Raw genomic sequence first — 18,876 nt, 5'->3', positions numbered from 1 at the left:
TCTTGACTGTCTTTCTCTGTGAAAAATATATTAGACATCTAGAGAAAAGGAATGCATATTTTTAGATAGTCCTCCATAAAGATTCTTACTCGAAATCACATTTATGTTTAAAAAGCAAGGAGTTTAAGGTTTTGTTTTCTACTAAGAATCTAGAGGGTAGATACTCTGTATTGCAATGATGGCCCACCCATATGCTTTGACAATTGATTAGGCAGAGTGAATTCATTATTTGTTCTTCTTACTTGTTAACATTAATTCACATCCCTAATTATTATTAGAAAACAGGATATTAAGGGTGTTAGGATAATTGCATCTGTAAACACTAGAAAGAATCAGAAACTTTCAATGAAAGGGTAAAAAAAAAAAGTGTACTTTAGGATAACAAACAAATTAACCTAGCTCAAAATAAGACATAGAAAAGAAAAAAAAAACTGGTAGGAGATTAAAAATATCATAGGATACCATATGGATAAAGCATCACTGGAAAATCACATTTGCATTTCATGAAGAATGGATAGCTAATTTCATAATGATTTTCTTTGAAAGTGAAGAAAAAAAATTATGTAGTCATTCAAACAGAACTAGAAAAACCAAGAACTTGTAAAATACATTTTTAACTTTAAAGAAAAAGACTAGTGTTAGTGAATCCAGATTTGCAATTTATATTATCTAACGCTAGAAAGAAAAACTTACAAATAAGATAACTAAAAATAACTTATCCAAATTGAGACACTTTTGAGAGTGAATTAATCCATTACTTTCTTATTAGAAAGCTAGAAAATTAGGCCTAGACCAGGCTAACCTGGGCAAACTGGAATGCATGGTCAGTATACTTAAAATTCTCACAGTCACAAACCTGAGGCAGAAGTTATTCCTTCCCCCAAATCACCTCCTCTCTTCAAGCTTCTTAGTCAGAAGAGTACCAACACTCTTTAACTAAACCTCGATCAGTATTCAATTTTAAAAATGGTTTTCCCAGCTGTGAGTCAGTGACACTCACTGAATATGGACATTCTCTTTTCCTTAGAGAGAAAGGACAAACACTTCTTGATAATGGAGGTACCAATTTATTGCCCTGGCTTTTATCTTACCTGAGCTATATTTACTGCATTATGGATTCGCCTGTCTTTCTCATGATCCTTGGTCTTCTGTAATGTTTGTAATATTTTGTTTCTAAATCCATCCTGCTCATCATCTCCCCGAAGTTCCCATGACATTTTCACCAGGTTATACACTAAGCCATAGTATCCAATCCATATCACTGGATTACCTGTGGAAAAAGATATATTCTTTGGGAAGACATAATCTTATTCATCTTAGTAATGCACAATTTTGTGAAAAAGAAGACTTGCAGTTTTACTAATACGGTGTTGTAAAGTCTGAAATTCTGAGCTTTGGAATTTGTTTTACTCTTCACAGCTCCTACTCCTTTAATTTTAAAAGATCACAGCTTACTTTAAAATTTCTAGTCGTAAGAAAAGATCTGCACCTAACTATTATCATACCTCATAAATGTAAGAGTTGGGCAGGTGAAGTAGAAACTATGTATTTAAAAAAAAAAAAAACTTTGGAATTCAAGGAAAGAGGAATTTGTTCAAGGCAATATGAATATTTAAACCACCATAGTGAATTTTTATAACAAATTAGAGAATAGGAGAAAAATCAAGCTCTATGAAACACACCATTTGAACCAAGAAGAAAGCCTTGAAAATAATGTGAAAAGCAGACAAAAATTGCCAATATAATTATAGGCTGGAAGTTTTTTTTGTTTTTTTTTTTTAATAGAGACATAAATCAACTGAAACAGAGGAAAGGGAACAATGAATCCAGAAGAGATTTTTAAAAGTCTAAGACAATCTTCTTTCTAAAACTTATATACCAATTAGTGATTTATATAAATTATCAAGGTCCACATTTAAAATACACCTCTCCCATACAGAAAGGAGGAAAGTTTCTCTTTACTCTTTATCTTAATTATTTCTTACCTCAGTGGTATAGTGTTATATAATACTATTCAGGAAAAGAGAATTCTAATTTAGATAGAGATGGGATAAATTTGTAGAATGAACTACTACAGCAGGTCTCAAAGGGGATATGAACTGAAGTTAGTCAAAGAGGAACATGAGAGTATGAGTATATGCGAAGCAGGTAAGAACAACAGGAGGGAGAGAAGGTTCAGGAAGGGCTTTAGAGTCAATTGAATTTTGTATTGTACTGTCCTCCAAATCCTGATGACAGCCTGTGTGACACTGGAACTCATCAGTTCTCGAATAAAGGTAAAGCACAATATGAAAAAATGATAATCCTCAACTTTTCCTAATTCAATCTAGATTTTTATAATCCAAGCTACATAATAATAATATTTTTTTTAATTTTTTAATGCTCATTTTTTATTTTTGAGAGAGAGAGGCAGAGCATAAGTGGGGGAAGAGCAGAGAGGGAAACACAGAATTCGAAGCAGGCTCCAGGCTCTGAGCTGTCAGCACAGAGCCCGACACAGAGCTCAAACCCACAAACCGTGAGATCATGACCTGAGCCAAAGTTGGATGCTTAACTGACTGAGCCACCCAGATGCCCCAATAATAATTATTATAGTTATAACTAGAAAACTTGGGCATTCCTACTACTATGTGTCCTTATTCTAGGCCTCATTACAGTCCTGCTATGATGACCGTATTACACTTAGCATAATAGAAGGAACATATGACCTTCAACTCAGGTTAGAAACCCCCCTAGCAGGGGCACCTGGGTGGCTTAGTTGGTTGAGCGTCAGACTTCAACTTAAAAGGCATGATCTCATGGTTTGTAAGTTCAACCCCACATCGAGTTCTGTGTTGTCAGCACGGAGCCCACTTTGGATCCTCTGTTCCCCTCTCTCTCTCTGCACCTCTCCCACTCATACTCTCTCTCTCTCTCAAAAATAAATAAAACATTTTTTTAAAAAAGGAAAATCCCCTAGCATGACACAGATGATGAGTGACAGAGCCAAGTGAAGGAGAGTCTAATCTTACGCCATGCAGCATAGGCTCTCCAATTCAGACAAGTGCTTGCCTTCCTTCTATTCCATTCATAGGAAACAGACCAAAAGGTAGAAAGAGGAGGCAGAATGGAAAGTATGTACACGTTTTACAAGTGGGAGGAGGAAGGCAAATGTCCAGCTTCCAAACTTAAGGCACCTTTCATCCTTTCTATTGATACTTTGAAAGAGGTAGTGTAAACTATAGGTAAGCAGCCAATTCTTTTGAAAATGTAATTCTCCCCATAAAAATTTTACAAGTTAAAGTTAGTATGCTGCCATATTTGAAATTACATGTATGAATTGATATCAGCAAGATCGCAGAATAGGACATCCCCAGCATTCATCCCCTCATAGAAATAACAACTTGGCAGCCATCCATAAACAAAAGTGCCTTTTTCAGGACCTTGGGACCCAGGTAGGAGGTTGTGCAACCCCAGTGGAAACAAGACTGAGGAGGCAGTCTCAGCCCAGGTGGAACACCTGTTGGCAGTAATGTGGTCCCAGCCACGGACCTGGAAGCATCCTTGCCCACCCTGTGAACTCGGCTCCAGCCCTTTTGATCCACAAAGGATCTCCAGCAAAGGACCCAGGAAAACCCATGCCTGTTGGTGCCTCTGGTAACAGGCCTGCTGTCTGTTGGCCCTGAAGCAGCTCTGTGACCTGGCCCCAGCCTCACTCTACCATGGTACAGAAGCAGCTCTTCTGACCCAGAAACCGCCCCCCCCCCCCCCCCCCCCCCCGCCCAGACCCTGCCAGACCCTGGCAGGAGAGTGTTCAGGGATGTGGCAGGGGCCAAATCTACTTGCATCCCAGGTAACAGGCCTAACATCTGGAGATACAGAAGTGGTTCCATAATCACATTTCCACCCTGCTCAACCATGGTCCTGGAGGTGGTCCCATCCACTTAGGGACCCAGCAGGAACTCTGCCTAGTCATTCCTTTGGCAATAGGCCCACTGACTCCTCGTCGAGAGGTAACTCTAAGAAGACAGAGGGTAGAGGATGATAGTGAGGATCTCAAATTGAACTGACGTAGAGAGCTCATATTAGAAATGGATAGGGGTGCCTGGCTGGTTCAGTGGGTGGAGCATGCAACTCTTGACCTTGGGGTCATGTGTTCAAGCCCCATGTTGGGTATAGAGTTTACTTTTAAAAATAGAAATTTTGGGGGCACTTGGGTGGCTTAGTTAGTAGAGCAGGCAACTCTTGATATTGGGGTGATGAGTTAGAGCCCCAAGTTGGGTATGGAATCTAAGAAAAGAAATGGATAAGGTAAAATAACTAAAGATAAATGGGATCAGATTAAGTGGTAGATGTTTGAGCAAAAGAGTAATGTTATATGTGTTCCATGACATGTTACATCTATTCCAGCAATAAACTGGGAAACCAATGTGGGAGCTTTATAAGGCAATCTAGGTCTTTATTGTGATAAGCAGCAGGAGCTTGGAGAGTAAAGGACAAACTTAAGACATTATGGAGAAGATCTAATAAGAATTCTTAGCTACGGAGGAGAAGAAAAACATGAAGTAGAGAGGAAAAGTACATATTTAAGTTAAGGAACTGGAAACAATAATGAAATCACTTATAGAAAAGAGATTGTTGTAGAGGAGCCAGTTTGGAGAGAAAGGAGATAAAATAATATTTGGAAAATGTAGCATAATAAGGTGTAAGGGGAATCTAACTTTCAGAGGCCTATAGCTTGTTGTAAAAATATAGCTAAAATTTAAGTGAAATAGCAAAAGTGAAATTATGGATTTGTGAATCTAACAGAAAAGTAAGTTTGGAACTCAATATGAGCAACAAAACAATTATGAGTTTTAAATTAATAATTCTGGAATTGAGAACCTCAAAAATAATGCAGTTTTGAGCAATATGACAAATAAAACATACTGTGAATTTTAACCTTTTTATATATTTGTTTAAAGGCTCCCAAACTCTTTACGTTAATAAGAATGATTGATATAAGTACATATAAGCTACCTTCATATATTTTAAATTATCAGTTACAGAGGTTATAGTCAGTTTAGTGTCCAACTCTTGATTTTGGCTCAGGCCACAATCCCAGTCTTAAGATTGAGCCAGCATTGGGCTCCATGCTGAGTATTGAGTCTGCTTAAGATTCTCTCTCTCCCCACTTCTCCCTCTACCCCTCCCCTGCTTGTGTGCGCTTTTTCTCTCTAAAAATATAGATACGTAGAAGATAGATAGATAGATAGATAGATAGATAGATAGACAGAATCCACAAGACCAGTGATGAGCCCATAAAATGTATTTTGGTAACTAAATTCTCAAAACTCACTAAACTTTTAAAATACTGTTGTTGATTTTTAAAATGAGCTCTTGGGGCGCCTGGGTGGCGCAGTCGGTTAAGCGTCCGACTTCAGCCAGGTCACGATCTCGCGGTCCGGGAGTTCGAGCCCCGCGTCGGGCTCTGGGCTGATGGCTCAGAGCCTGGAGCCTGTTTCCGATTCTGTGTCTCCCTGTCTCTCTGCCCCTCCCCCGTTCATGCTCTGTCTCTCTCTGCCCCAAAAATAAATAAACGTTGAAAAAAAAAAATTTTTTTTTTAAAAATAAAATGAGCTCTTCACCTATTCATTTAAACTACAATGAAATGGGGCGCCTGGGTGGCTCAGTCAGTTAAGCATCTAACTTTGGCTCGGGTCATGATCTCATGGTTCGTGAGTTTGAGCCTTTTATCAGGCTTTCTGCTATCAGCACAGAGTCCACTTTGGATCCTCTGTTTCTTTCTCTCTCTGCCTCTCCCCTGCTTGTTCCCTGCTTGTTCTCTCTCTCTCTCTCTCAAAATAAATAAACAAACTTAAAAAAGTAAACTACAGTGAAGTATTGCTTATGAATAATATTTGCAGGGAAAATCTATTATGGTTCCAATCCACTGACAGTTAATGAAAAAAAAAAAAAAGCCTTACAAAGACAGCTGAGATGTGTTACAACTGTCATAAAAGGTAGAATGCAGTCCAATATGCACGTCTTGACATTTGATAAGAAGCATGTCTGCTATGAAACTCCTCATCCAGGGACCAAGCTGAAGAATAAGGCACTCTTCTGTTCTGCTTTGAGTGACCCTGTGGCAGCTATCAAAGATGTTCCTTTAAATATATTAAGAGAAAATGTGTCTGTCTGCAGCTAAGCAGACAGTATTCTAGGAAATAACAAAGCTGAACCAAAACAAAATTCTTAATAAATCTTGAAAACTTATTAAGAAACTATGCTGTTTGAAAATCAGTATTATGATCCTTTCTTTGTAGCAATGCTTTATTTTAGTGTTTTGAACTCCAGGGAATCCCTTAATGGCCAGTCTAGATATTTAGATTTCACAAATGCAGTGAATGTGGAATATGAGTATTTCTACTCAGATGAATGAGTATAAATGAACACAGCCTTTACAATTTTGAGAAATATAATTTGGCAGAATCAAATGTATCACTAAAAGGTAACCTGAATATAAAATGTAGTGTAAAACATGGTCTTTGTGAAATGCCATATATAGGAAAAGAACTAGATCAATGCCAAGAAACCAATGGATAAGAACCAGTCAGCAAGCCAGGCATTTAACAAATATTTACTGAATCAATGCTATGTACCAACTGCTGTTCTAATGTGCCAAAAAAAAAGACAGTGTAACTGCTCTCAGGACACTTAATGCTAGTAGAGAAAGACAGATACTAAAAAAGTAAACAGGACAGTGTCAGTTGATAATGAGTGTTAGGAAAATAACAGAAGGTGTTAATGTGTTCAACAGTGACTAGAGAAGAAAACTATAGACACAATGAGAGAAAGACCACCATGAAGACATCATATTCAAGACAAGATCGAATGCATTTTTAAAAAGTTAACCATCCAAGGAGCGGGAGGAAATGCAGCATCTGTGAGTGCAGAGGCATCCTCTGAATGATCGTGGCCAATTTGTAAGCCATGGAAAGGAGTTTGGAATTTATTCTTAGTGTAATGAAAAGTTAACAGAGCATTTGAGATGAACAAACCTGCTTCATGTTTTAAAAATCTTTTGGGCTTCCTGATGGAAAATGGGTTCTAGGGAGCATTAAGGAAACAGGGAGACGTTTAGTTTTTTGCAGTAGTCTAGAAGAAAAGTGAGGAGTACATGGACTTGGGAGTTGTTCAGTTAAGAATTAACAATGTCCAAAGAGAGGGCTGGCCTTTGCCATTGCCTGACTCTTAGGCATTAGAATGTCCTGTCTGATAAGAATGTTTTTGTTTATCTAGGAGCCTTAGGCCATGGTATCAATTTGGCCTCTGGAAGGACCAGAGACCAGGGTCAGCCATGTGCACGCGAATGAGCCCCAGTAAAAATTTTGAATACCAAAGCGTGATGACCTTCCATAGTTGACAATAGTCTATGCAAATTGTCATACATCACTACCAGGAGAAGTGAATGGTCTCTGCACAACCCCTCTGGGAGAGGACAATGGGTAGCTCAATGCTTGGAACTATCTTGGACTCTGCCTTATGTACCTTTTCCTTGGCTAATTTTAATCTTTATTTTTTTACTGTAATAAACTGTAACCATGACTAAAATGTCTTTGCTGAGTTCTGTTAGTTCTTCTAACAAATTAGCAAACCTGAGGGTTGTCTTGGGGATGCCCAAACTCATAGGTGATTTCAGAAGTGAGGGTAGTGTTGAAGACTCCTGAACTTCATAGGAAATAACAAGAGAGATGGGGGGATATATTTTGGATGACTAGTAGAATAAATAGGAATTCCAAGGTACTCTTTGTTTTCAGAAAGTTACACTATAGAAATAATTATGTATCTAAATCCACATACATATTAAATGTGGATAAAATTATTTTGAATATATCATCGTATTTGATCATTATGCATATTAAACAAATACCCAACAGAATAAACTAAAGAGAACCAAAGTATTACTAACTTACTCAGTGTTTGTTGTAGGTAATATAGAAAACAAAAAGCAAAAGTCAGCTGATTCCTATATTAGCATGGGGCAGTTAACTGAAACGTGATGGCAAATAGGATGCCAAAATGACTATAGACATTTAAGGAACTGAGTAGAATTTCCCTTTCTTAACTTTTATGATCTTTTGCATTGTCAAGTAATTTGCATTGTTGATTAAAAATAATTATCTTCAAAAAAAAAAAGAAAGAAAAAAAAAATAATTATCTTCTGGAGTTTTAACTGGGAACCAAAGAAGAAAGTGGTTCATTTGCTTTTCAAGAACTATGATTCTTATAAATCAATTAAAGAAACATCACATTTCTATTTTATGGATTTATTTTCAATTTCATTAAACTAAAGAATATCACCTAGATTTTAGATTATCTCTATGGAAGTAGTTAATCCTCACAGGTTTTTGTATCCAAGGGGCAACAAACAAAAAAAGAAAAAGAAGAAAATAATAAAGATTCTTTTGGAAATTAAAAAAAAAAAAGAATAACTTTACGTTTATAAGCATGGTACATGCAAATTTCTTTTAAAATCCATAATCTTGAAGAAACTAAGATTCTGAAAGGTATAGCCAGCTACCATAATCTAGTACATGACAGCTGAGCTGAGACTCATCCCAAACTTCTGACACTCCAAATTTCTGACACCGAGTCTAGTTCAGTGCACATATATTCATCTATAATGGAGCCATTTTGGTGCTGTTTTTCTTCCTCCTGTTACCTAATTTTTTCATCCTTCACCCTTTTGGAGGGGCTTCTATTATTTCTTCCTATAAGTAACTACTTAGCAAGTATTTAAAAAGAACTATTCACTCAAAACAGTAAGAAACACCTGGATCAAACATAGGAATAATGTATTAGATTAGAGACCTCTGTACCCATGAACATATTATCAGGTTACTTTTGATAGATGTGAGGGGTAAAAAGCAAACTGACTCTAGGGTATTATATTCATTTCTGGACCAGATTAATGACAGAAAAGAATCAATCAAAAAACTCTGGAGAATCTTAATATAATTCTGGCTGGTATAACAAAGGAAGTTACAAGTACCTAACTGAGCTATTTTCATTAATGTATATACATTTGCTTCTAAATTAATTTGCATAGAAAGCCAACAACTATATTATTCTTTTTATTCCCTGCTAAGGCATATTATTACAAAAATTGGTTTCTAAAACTGCACATTGTAACATACTTTAACACCATTAATACTTTTACAAAATCTCGCATGATTTCTAGTTCCTGGGTCTTTTTTTCACTATGTTCAGCCACAGATGGATTTTAGACCATTGGCTCAAATGGGATATACCTTTGTATTTATGCTTCAAAAATGTGAGGAATGTTCCCATGAGATTTTCAGCTCCTCTGTTTGAGTAAGTAAAGACTTTTACACAGTCAAAGGCTTTTTGGCTGAAAAGTCCAGCATGTTGTTTTAGTCTGTCCAACCAAAAGAAATAGTAGCAACCCAAAAGGGAATAAACAGAATGAGGAAATAGGAATCTTTTAGTTAAACATATACAGAGCTAGATTAAGATTTATTTGTTGGATGGGAGCAAAACTTCCTGGAAAAAGTAGCAACATTTAACTTTCAAAAATCATGGTAACCCTTTATCCTAGTTATATGTGCTTTATGAAGATCCTCATATAAAGTTAGAAGATTAGGTCTTGTCTCTACAATTAAAAACTATTTTCTACAATCCATACAGATTAAGTTTTGATTGCTGAGACAGTATTGACAGAGAAGAAAATGATTAACTTTTCCCATGTTTGTTGGGTATAAAGTAATCTTAGATCACAAAATATCGCTCATATCCAGGAAATATTTGACCACAGGGACTCTTCTTCCTTCACCTCATACTTAAAGTTCTCAGCTCTTCTCACACATTATGAACTGAAGCCATTTTCCTCTGCCTCCCCCACCCCCCACACCAACCCCCTCATCTCTGCATCCCCAAGGGCGCTGACAGCAGCTCAGCCAAAGGCTACATTAAATGGAAGGAAAATAGAGTACCTGTAGCAGTTCCTCTCTCAGCTCCCCGCAGTCTCTGAGATCCCAGGCTCAGGGCCAGTTGCCTAGCAACATATCCAGGTGTAACCCCTTCCCACCCCCACCATGAAGTACTAATATACAAATGTACTAAAGTAATTCAGTATCAAAAAAGAGACAACTCATCAATTTTAAATGATAACAAGGACAGGGGTTATCAAAAATTTTAGAGGATCAACATAATGGAGCATCACTTTTATTAAGAATATATGTACTATATATTCAGGTAAAAACAAAAATAGCACAAAAATACACCAGGTGAATACAAAAATAAAATATGTTTTACTGGTATTTGACTAATAATGTGACAAACTAATTTTCCACTTTTATAAATACCAACCAAATACAAAGTGTTTCTGACACTGGATATATTATCAAACAAGATGGTAAACTCCAAAGGAGTAAACACTTTGACTATTCAAATTGCTAACACCATGACTATTAAAATTTATGCATCATAAAATACATTACTAAGTTGTGTTAGTATGTTGAGCGGATGGCACAAACTTTCCATCTTTTCTAACTTTTAAACACTGTAGGTAGTTGCTGACCTACCAGCAAAATTTTGCCCCTTTCTTAAAAATAGAACCCTATTTGTACCCAGATAATGGGAATGAATTCTCTAGAGCCATCACAAATGCTTCTCTTCACCAGGCATTTACTTTTCCAGCCTTCCTTGTAGCTAGTCATGAAACCAGTTATCCTGTCAGTTTCACGCAAGAGACAGTCTTCTGGAGTGCTTCCCGGAAATCTTTTGTTTTATAAGGTGGACAGACTCTTTAGAAAAAAAGCCAGTATCATCCCTTCTCTTTCCTCTTGCCTTGCAATGCTACGTGAGTCTGTGATGTCTAGAGCTAGAAAGCTCTTTTAATAATGAGATAACAAGCATAGGAATAAAAATCCAACATCCCTGAGAAGTAGAATAGAAAGACATAGAGAGACAGACTCTTTATGACATCTGTGAACCAATAAAAGTCTCTGTGTTCTTCATTAAGCAAGACAATAAATAGCTTCCAACCTGTTAAGTGATTTGTTTACCCTAGTCTAATGTAAAAATCAGATGGGTGAGGAAGGAATGATCATGAGACAAGTGTTGTCCAAGCCTTGGGCTATTAGGAAAAATGGCATCACATAATAGAATTTGTTAAGGAGAGAATTAACTACCCACCAAGCTGACCAGAAAATTTCTGCTTTTAGATGTGTCAATCAATAAGGTATTTGAAGGAAGGATGAGTAATATGGATAGATACCAGTTCCGAATTTTGAGGTGAGAATAATAAATAAAGGAAAAGACCTAAACAATTACTCAAGTTGAAGTGTGTTAAATGTCATAGGGTGGAGTGAAACAAAAAATAGCAATGGAATCATTTTAAAAATGGAATTAGATATGTCCTTTGTAGTACTAAGGACAATGTGCTGTCTCATGACTCTGATGACCATCAGATCCTAAAACAGTAAATGTCAGCAATGAAGACAATCTTCTGGATCTCGGCAGGGATGAAGGGTTTTCAAATTTTGGAATCATGATTTACCTAACTTAAAAGATAATGATCCTCTGGGGTTTGAGAATAAAAATTGAAACAATTACGAGTACTTATTTTCATTTTTGCAGCCTACTAAGCCAGAAGGAAATTTATTGAAAGGCAGCTTCCTATTAGAATCTCTGTCATCCCTTTCCCACCTGTGTTTGCCTGTATACTAACATTCAGTAAGATACTTACTCATGTATAAGAATTATCTGGAAATTCCTTCCAAAAATCATTTTGCTACATGCTTTTTACTGTGGTGTGTTTTTCAGGAATTTACCCACTTTTTAAAAATTTAATGGTGTTCTTGTTAGTTTTCAGTGTTAACTAAAATGTGGAACATTATTTACTTTTAATGAACTTCATTCATACTTTCTAGTAAAATATGACTGCATCTCCAGTTTTTATGATTTCCTGTTGATTGCAGTATTTAATGTAATCTAATTATATTCACAAATAATGGGTTTAATTATACAGGGATACTTTAAAATGTGCCCAAATGATAAAAGTAATTAATATTTTCAAAAATAGTTCTTATAAAACTAAGACATCTTATATACTAATGCATCTTCTATATCAAAAAATATGGCAAAAAATATGGCAAAAGGTAAATATCATAGTCACAGATACAAATACAAATATATAGATATTTTATATTCTGTTATGAAAATCTATTAATCCAGACAGACTAGTTATTTTACTAATAGAATACAGAGAATTTTATATTGTTTTATGTTCAAGAAAATGCCTGCTAATTTTCTAAGTTTTCTTGACTATAATCCTCCAGATTTTCTATAGAATAGACTTGCCAACTTCTATTCTTTTGACTATTCTCTTAGAATTACATTTAATTTCTAGATTAATTTAGGAAGAGTCTATTTCTTTATAATATGTAAATTTATATTCATTTATTTCAAGTCTTCTTTTATGGGATTTGTTCTTTCATATAATAATTCCTTACAATTTTGCTGTTTTTACACTATTATCAGAGGGTTTTTTTTCCTATTTAGTTATTACTGATATGTTGTAAAGTTATTGACAATAATGTTTCTTGTAAGTAACCACTTTATTTAATTAGTGCTAATATTTTCATACTTTTGGCTATTCAAAATAGACATTGGGATCACTCATAAATGCTTTTCCAATATTATACTTGCTTTTTTCTTTTTGTTTTATATTGGCGAGGACATCAGAATGTGGTAAAATATAAGCAATTAATATAGAAATCTTTGACTTTCAGTTAATTTAAATGGGATTATTTTTAGTTATTCTTAAGAATAATGTTAATTTTTGTTTCTGAGGAATACACATCGATTTAAGAAAGTACCCTTATATTTCTTGTTTTTACCCTGTTTGCTTTATCTTTTTTGAAAAATCAGGCATGTGTTTTTAGTTTAATCAATTCCATTTTGGCATCTATGAAGAACAACTCTTATTTCCTGGGGTGCTTGCATGACTCAGCTGGTTGAGCATCTTGATTTCAGCTCAGGTCATGATCTCATGGTTGGTGACATTGAGTCACCTGTCGGGCTCTGCACTGTCAGCAGATTGTCTCTCTCTCATTCTCTCCCTCTCTTTCTCTGCACCTCTCCTACTCATGCTTGCTCTCGCTCTCTCTCTAAAAATAAATAAATAAACAAAAAAAGAGTGACTCCTTTTTCCTTAGTTATAAGATATTTAAATGTCCTAATATTGGTCTCTCCTTGGATTCCTAGAATGAACAGAATAAATATGGTATGCTGTTCTTTTAACACACTGCTGAAATTGGTCTATTGGTATTTCACTTAGGATTTGTACATGTACATGCATTCATAAGACAGAATGGTATGTTATGAATATTCTCTTCACCAAGTTTAGGAATTGGGAGAGAACACATTTTGAATTCTAGAAATTATTCTCCAAATTATTCCTAAATATAGTATTGTGAGTTTAATTTGCCCAGTACATTCTAATCGTGCACCTAATGCTAGATATATTTTGAGTATGTTCATGCAGGTATATAAAGATAACACTGACCTGTGGCAACAGGTCAAGAGGTCAAGAGCTCTTCCATCTTATAATTGAAAGTAAAATTGTCTAAAAAGTAAATATTCTTCTGTATTAATATACATTTTATTACTTTTCCCTGATAACTGGTTGTAAGGATACCCAGAATAAACCATATTTTAATGACAAGGTTTGGGACCAGCAACCACTCTAGAACATTTGAGAGGGAAAGAGATATTCATTATGATTCAAAAATAATTTTAAAAATAACTTTATTAAATTACTCTTCAACTCTACTTATAATTGTTTTTGCTAACTATAATTATCCTCAATACATTGAATGGTCTTTCTCAGTTACCTAACAGGCTGGAAGATATTAAGTTTAATTAAATACACATAAACTTGATAGAATGCTTACTGGATGTAAAGAGCAATGTTAATATTAATATGCAGGATGGTTATGAGTTGTTAGTATTTAAGGTACTCCAACCTGTGAGTGAGGCAGATTTAGATTTTATAAGAGCATAAATAATTTTGAAGCCCTCTTTTACAAAAACTATAAAAAATTCTTGGGGCACCTGGGTAGCTCAGTTGGTTAAGCGTCCAACTCTTGATGTTGACTCAGATCATGATCCCAGAGTTGTGGGATCGAGCCCCATGTTGGGCTCTGCTTTGACAATGTGCAATCTACCTGGGATTGTCTCTCTCCCCTTCTGTCTGGTCTTCCCCTACTCGTGCATATTCTCTCTCTATCTCTCAAAATAAATACATGAACATTTTTAAAAATTCTTATTTTTGCAAGTTTAAAAAAAAGACATTTTTCTATGAAGAGATATTCCAAGTGTCCTTCCTATGGGTATTAAGGAGGGCACTTGTAATGAGCACTAGGTGTTACACGTAAGTGATGAATCACTGAATTCTACTCCTGAAACCAATATTGCACTGTATGTTAACTAAGTAACATTTTTAAAAAAATAAAAAATAAAAGGGTCCTATGTGGTAAAATATCCTCAAAGTTAAATGTCATTAGTTTCTCTGTAAATAAACCTGTGCTCATGGGGAAATTGAAGGAGATTTTTCTACAGATAAGTTAATGACATTTTTGAAGTAGGAATCCATAATCATCACAATAAGCCCTACCTTCAGTGAACTAAAATTCCAAATGTTCAAGATAAGAGTAGATAGGATGTGTTTACTTTGCAAGTCAAGATATTCTGATGTCCAAATTAATTTTCTTCACATGAAAGTTTTGTCAAATGCTACCAGAAACGTCCAATGTTTAAAGAGAAATACAAATTCATCCTGAAATCCAATGCCTTTATTACTGTGTATATTACACTTTAGATTCCAGGACCAAGGATCCATTTCTGATAGGCTGGTTTCCATAATAGCTTCATTAACTATTCATGCTTATTTAGCACTCACCATCTTTACTTGCCTCATCCCCAGTTCTTCCCTTCTCCAAATTCAGAAGTAAGCAAAATTGCCGCTTCAAACTACAGATTGAAATCCTACTCTCCATAACCACATGATACCCATGTTTATCCAAAGTTGCTTTTAAATTGTTTTGATGTTGCATGAGTCATTAGTCTAGAATGATGCACCGAATACACATTCACATTATAATGAGTAAACAAAAACAACTCCTTTCTTGTGGATTGAAAAGAATTTGTGCTAAATATTTTGGAAAAAAAAATGAGAAAAAATGAAACATTTATACACATACAATGGGTAAAGATGGTGTTTAATAACCATTTTGGATTGAAAATGTCATCTCATAATTAGATCTCAATACAGTATCCATGTCTTTTTCTTCATCCATTCAATATTCAATACTTGTTTATTTAGAGGCTACTCTTAGTCAATGCTTTAGTTAATATACGATGAGGCATGAAAGCCTAAAATATGTTCTCTGACCTAAGAGAGAACAAAATTTGCTAAAAGAAGCTTTACACAGATTGTAAGTTTCTTCACAATATTCATTCTCCCCTTCTTCCTTAGTAATATGAATCACTACCCTAGCTTGGCTTATTGATACTTAACTTAAAAAACAAAACAAACTCTCCTTAGGTGTGGCCATATGATTACATTTAAGCCATTGAGTTTACAGCGGTAATGCTATGTGTACTTTCTATTAAGAAGACTTAGTAGAAAATGGATATTATTATTCCCTTCTAAACCCTCAGAATAGCAAAGAAAATTAACCTGCCTCCCTGAGAACCTCTTAATCCCAAAACCAACTTTAGACTGCCTATTTCTGGATTTATTTTATGTGGGAGAAAAATAAATTTTCATTTTGTTTAATCTAATGTATTTTTTACTACATGTAGCCAAGTCTACTGCTAACAAACAAAGAGATGTAAAACAATTATTAAAAATACAAGCTATAATTTGACCAAGTCCACTGGAAAGGTACAAAAGAAAGTTCAGAAAAACATGAGGTGACATATAAGCAAAGAGTCTAGGTATTAGGGAAGATTAAAGGTTTAGTGTTGAAGCTTGCAAAAGTTAGTAAATTAGACTTTCTGTTCCATATATTTATCTTATATGTTCCACAACAGATAGCATATAGAAACATGAGAGGCAGAGAGAATAAATATCTAATATCCTTATTCAATTGGACTGGATTATCTATTTGCTCTTTAAGCCATTTATAATATTCTCTATACTTTCCTGCAAATAAAGAACAAACAGGTACATTTCATGTTGTCAGTATCATGATATCAACTGAATATTCTGTTTTTTTTAATCTCACAAGCCTGATGGAAGTGGCAATTTTATCCGAGTAGGGGTTAACTAATTTTCAGTGACTGATATTTGGTGCATTAAGTAGCACCTGTCACCTATATTAACAAGGTATGAGATTGTTTTGGATGCATAGGGCTTTTCAGGAATAGTGAGGTCAGTGATACCTCTTTTGAAAACTATAGTTTGTTTAAAAGGATGACAGAAAGAAATAAAGAATGATATACCCAGCAGGATAAGTTATAGACCTACAAATACATCCAAAAGAAAGCAGGGCATGTAGATCTTCAGATTGATGATTTCTGAATTCTTCCTTCATTTTAAAAATACAACTGTGTTTTATAAAGATATAGACTAAACTTAGAGATAGCATATGTGAGAATAGATCAAATATAAATCTCCAAACATATCCTACCTAGAGCACTAAAAATAATATAATTTATCCTGCAGTAAGTAAAAGATGATTACGGCAAAAGTTTTTTTTTTTCAATATATGAAATTTATTGTCAAATTGGTTTCCATACAACACCCAGTGCTCATCCCAAAAGGTGCCCTCCTCAATACCCATCACCCACCCTCCCCTCCCTCCCACCCCCCATCAACCCTCAGTTTGTTCTCAGTTTTTAAGAGTCTCTTATGCTTTGGCTCTCTCCCACTCTAACCTCTTTTTTTTTTTTTTTCCTTTCCCTCCCCCATGGGTTTCTGTTAAGTTTCTCAAGATCCACATAAGAGTGAACACATAGGGTATCTGTCTTTCTCTGTATGGCTTATTTCACTTAGCATCACACTCTCCAGTTCCATCAACGTTGCTACAAAGGGCCATATTTCATTCTTTCTCATTGCCACATAGTACTCCATTGTGTATATAAACCACAATTTCTTTATCCATTCATCAGTTGATGGACATTTAGGCCTTTCCACAATTTGGCCATTGTTGAGAGTGCTTCTATAAACACTGGGGTACAGGTGCCCCTATGCATCAGTACTCCTGTATCCCTTGGGTAAATTCCTAGCAGTGCTATTGCTGGGTCATAGGGTAGGTCTATTTTTAATTTTCTGAGGAACCTCCACACTGTTTTCCAGAGTGGCTGCACCAATTTGCATTCCCAACAACAGTGCAAGAGGGTTCCCGTTTCTCCACATCCTCTCCAGCATCTATAGTTTCCTGATTTGTTCATTTTGGCCACTCTGACCGGTGTGAGGTGATATCTGAGTGTGGTTTTGATTTGTATTTCCCTGATGAGGAGCGACGTTGAGCATGTTTTCATGTGCCTGTTGGCCATCCGGATGTCTTCTTTAGAGAAGTGTCTATTCATGTTTTCTGCCCATTTCTTCACTGGGTTATTTGTTTTTCGGGTGTGGAGTTTGGTGAGCTCTTTATAGATTTTGGATACTAGCCCTTTGTCCGATATGTCATTTGCAAATATCTTTTCCCATTCCGTGGGTTGCCTTTTAGTTTTGTTGGTTGTTTCCTTTGCTGTGCAGAAGCTTTTTATCTTCATAAGGTCCCAGTAATTCATTTTTGCTTTTAATTCCCTTGCCTTTGGGGATGTGTCGAGTAAGAGATTGCTACGGCTGAGGTCAGAGAGGTCTTTTCCTGCTTTCTCCTCTAGGCTTTTGATGGTTTCCTGTCTCACATTCAGGTCCTTTATCCATTTTGAGTTTATTTTTGTGAATGGTGTGAGACCTTTCAACCTTCTGCATGTTGCTGTGCAGTTCTCCCAGCACCATTTGTTAAAGAGACTGTCTTTTTCCCATTGGATGTTCTTTCCTGCTTTGTCAAAGATTAGTTGGCCATACGTTTGTGGGTCTAGTTCTGGGGTTTCTATTCTATTCCATTGGTCTATGTGTCTGTTTTTGTGCCAATACCGTTCTATCTTGATGATTACAGCTTTGTAGTAGAGGCTAAAGTCTGGGATTGTGATGCCTCCTGCTTTGGTCTTCTTCTTCAAAATTACTTTGGCTATTCAAGGCCTTTTGTGGTTCCATATTAGTTTTTTAAATAGCTGTTTTATAATTCTTCATTTTTATAATTTCATAACTAATATAAAGCCAGTGGATGAAGAAAATGTGGTATACACTCACAATGGAATACTGTTAAGCCTTAAAAATGAAGGAAATTCCATCATATGCAACAGCATGGATGAATCTTGAGAACATCATGCTGAGTGAAAGAGGACACTCACAGAAAGGCAAATATTGCATGGTTTCATTTACATAAGGTATCTATAATGGTCATATTCATAAAATCGAAGACTATAATCAAAGAGTACGGTTTCCAGAAAGTGAGGGAAAGGAGAAATTGGAGTTACTAACCAAGAGGCATAAAGTTTCAATCAAACAAGGTAAGTTCTAGGGGCGCCTGGGTGGCTCAGTCGGCTAAGTGTCCGGCTTCGGCTCAGATCGTGATCTCGCGGTTTGTGGGTTCAAGCCCTGTGTAGGGCACCGTGCTGACAGCTCAGAGCCTGGAGCCTGCTTTGGATTCTGTGTCTCCCTCTCTCTCTGCCCCTCCCCCGCTCATGTTCTGTCTGTCTCTCAAAAATAAATAAACATTTAAAAATTTTTTTAAAAAAAAACAAGGTAAGTTCTAGAAATCTATTGTACAGCAA

At 35.7% G+C, this 18,876-nt stretch overlaps 1 protein-coding gene across 4 annotated transcripts in view; it reads right to left on the bottom strand.

The window, feature by feature from the left end:
- TMEM232 (transmembrane protein 232) overlaps window positions 1-18,876 on the bottom strand; it is a 215,870-nt gene that overhangs the window by 131,545 nt on the left and 65,449 nt on the right. For all 4 annotated transcript variants that reach the window (XM_086684934.1, XM_086684990.1, XM_086685049.1 and 1 more), the window contains one exon: window positions 1,092-1,270. In XM_086684934.1, the coding sequence (XP_086541060.1) occupies window positions 1,092-1,270 (179 nt within the window). The remainder of the gene's footprint in view (window positions 1-1,091; window positions 1,271-18,876) is intronic.

Source organism: Puma concolor, chromosome A1 (assembly GCF_028749965.1).
Source record: "Puma concolor isolate L17-30 chromosome A1, mPumCon1.1.hap2, whole genome shotgun sequence".
NCBI classification, from domain to species: Eukaryota; Metazoa; Chordata; class Mammalia; order Carnivora; family Felidae; genus Puma; species Puma concolor.
Note: the sequence above shows the minus strand (reverse complement) of the source record. Positions and strands in the feature narration are given on the sequence as shown.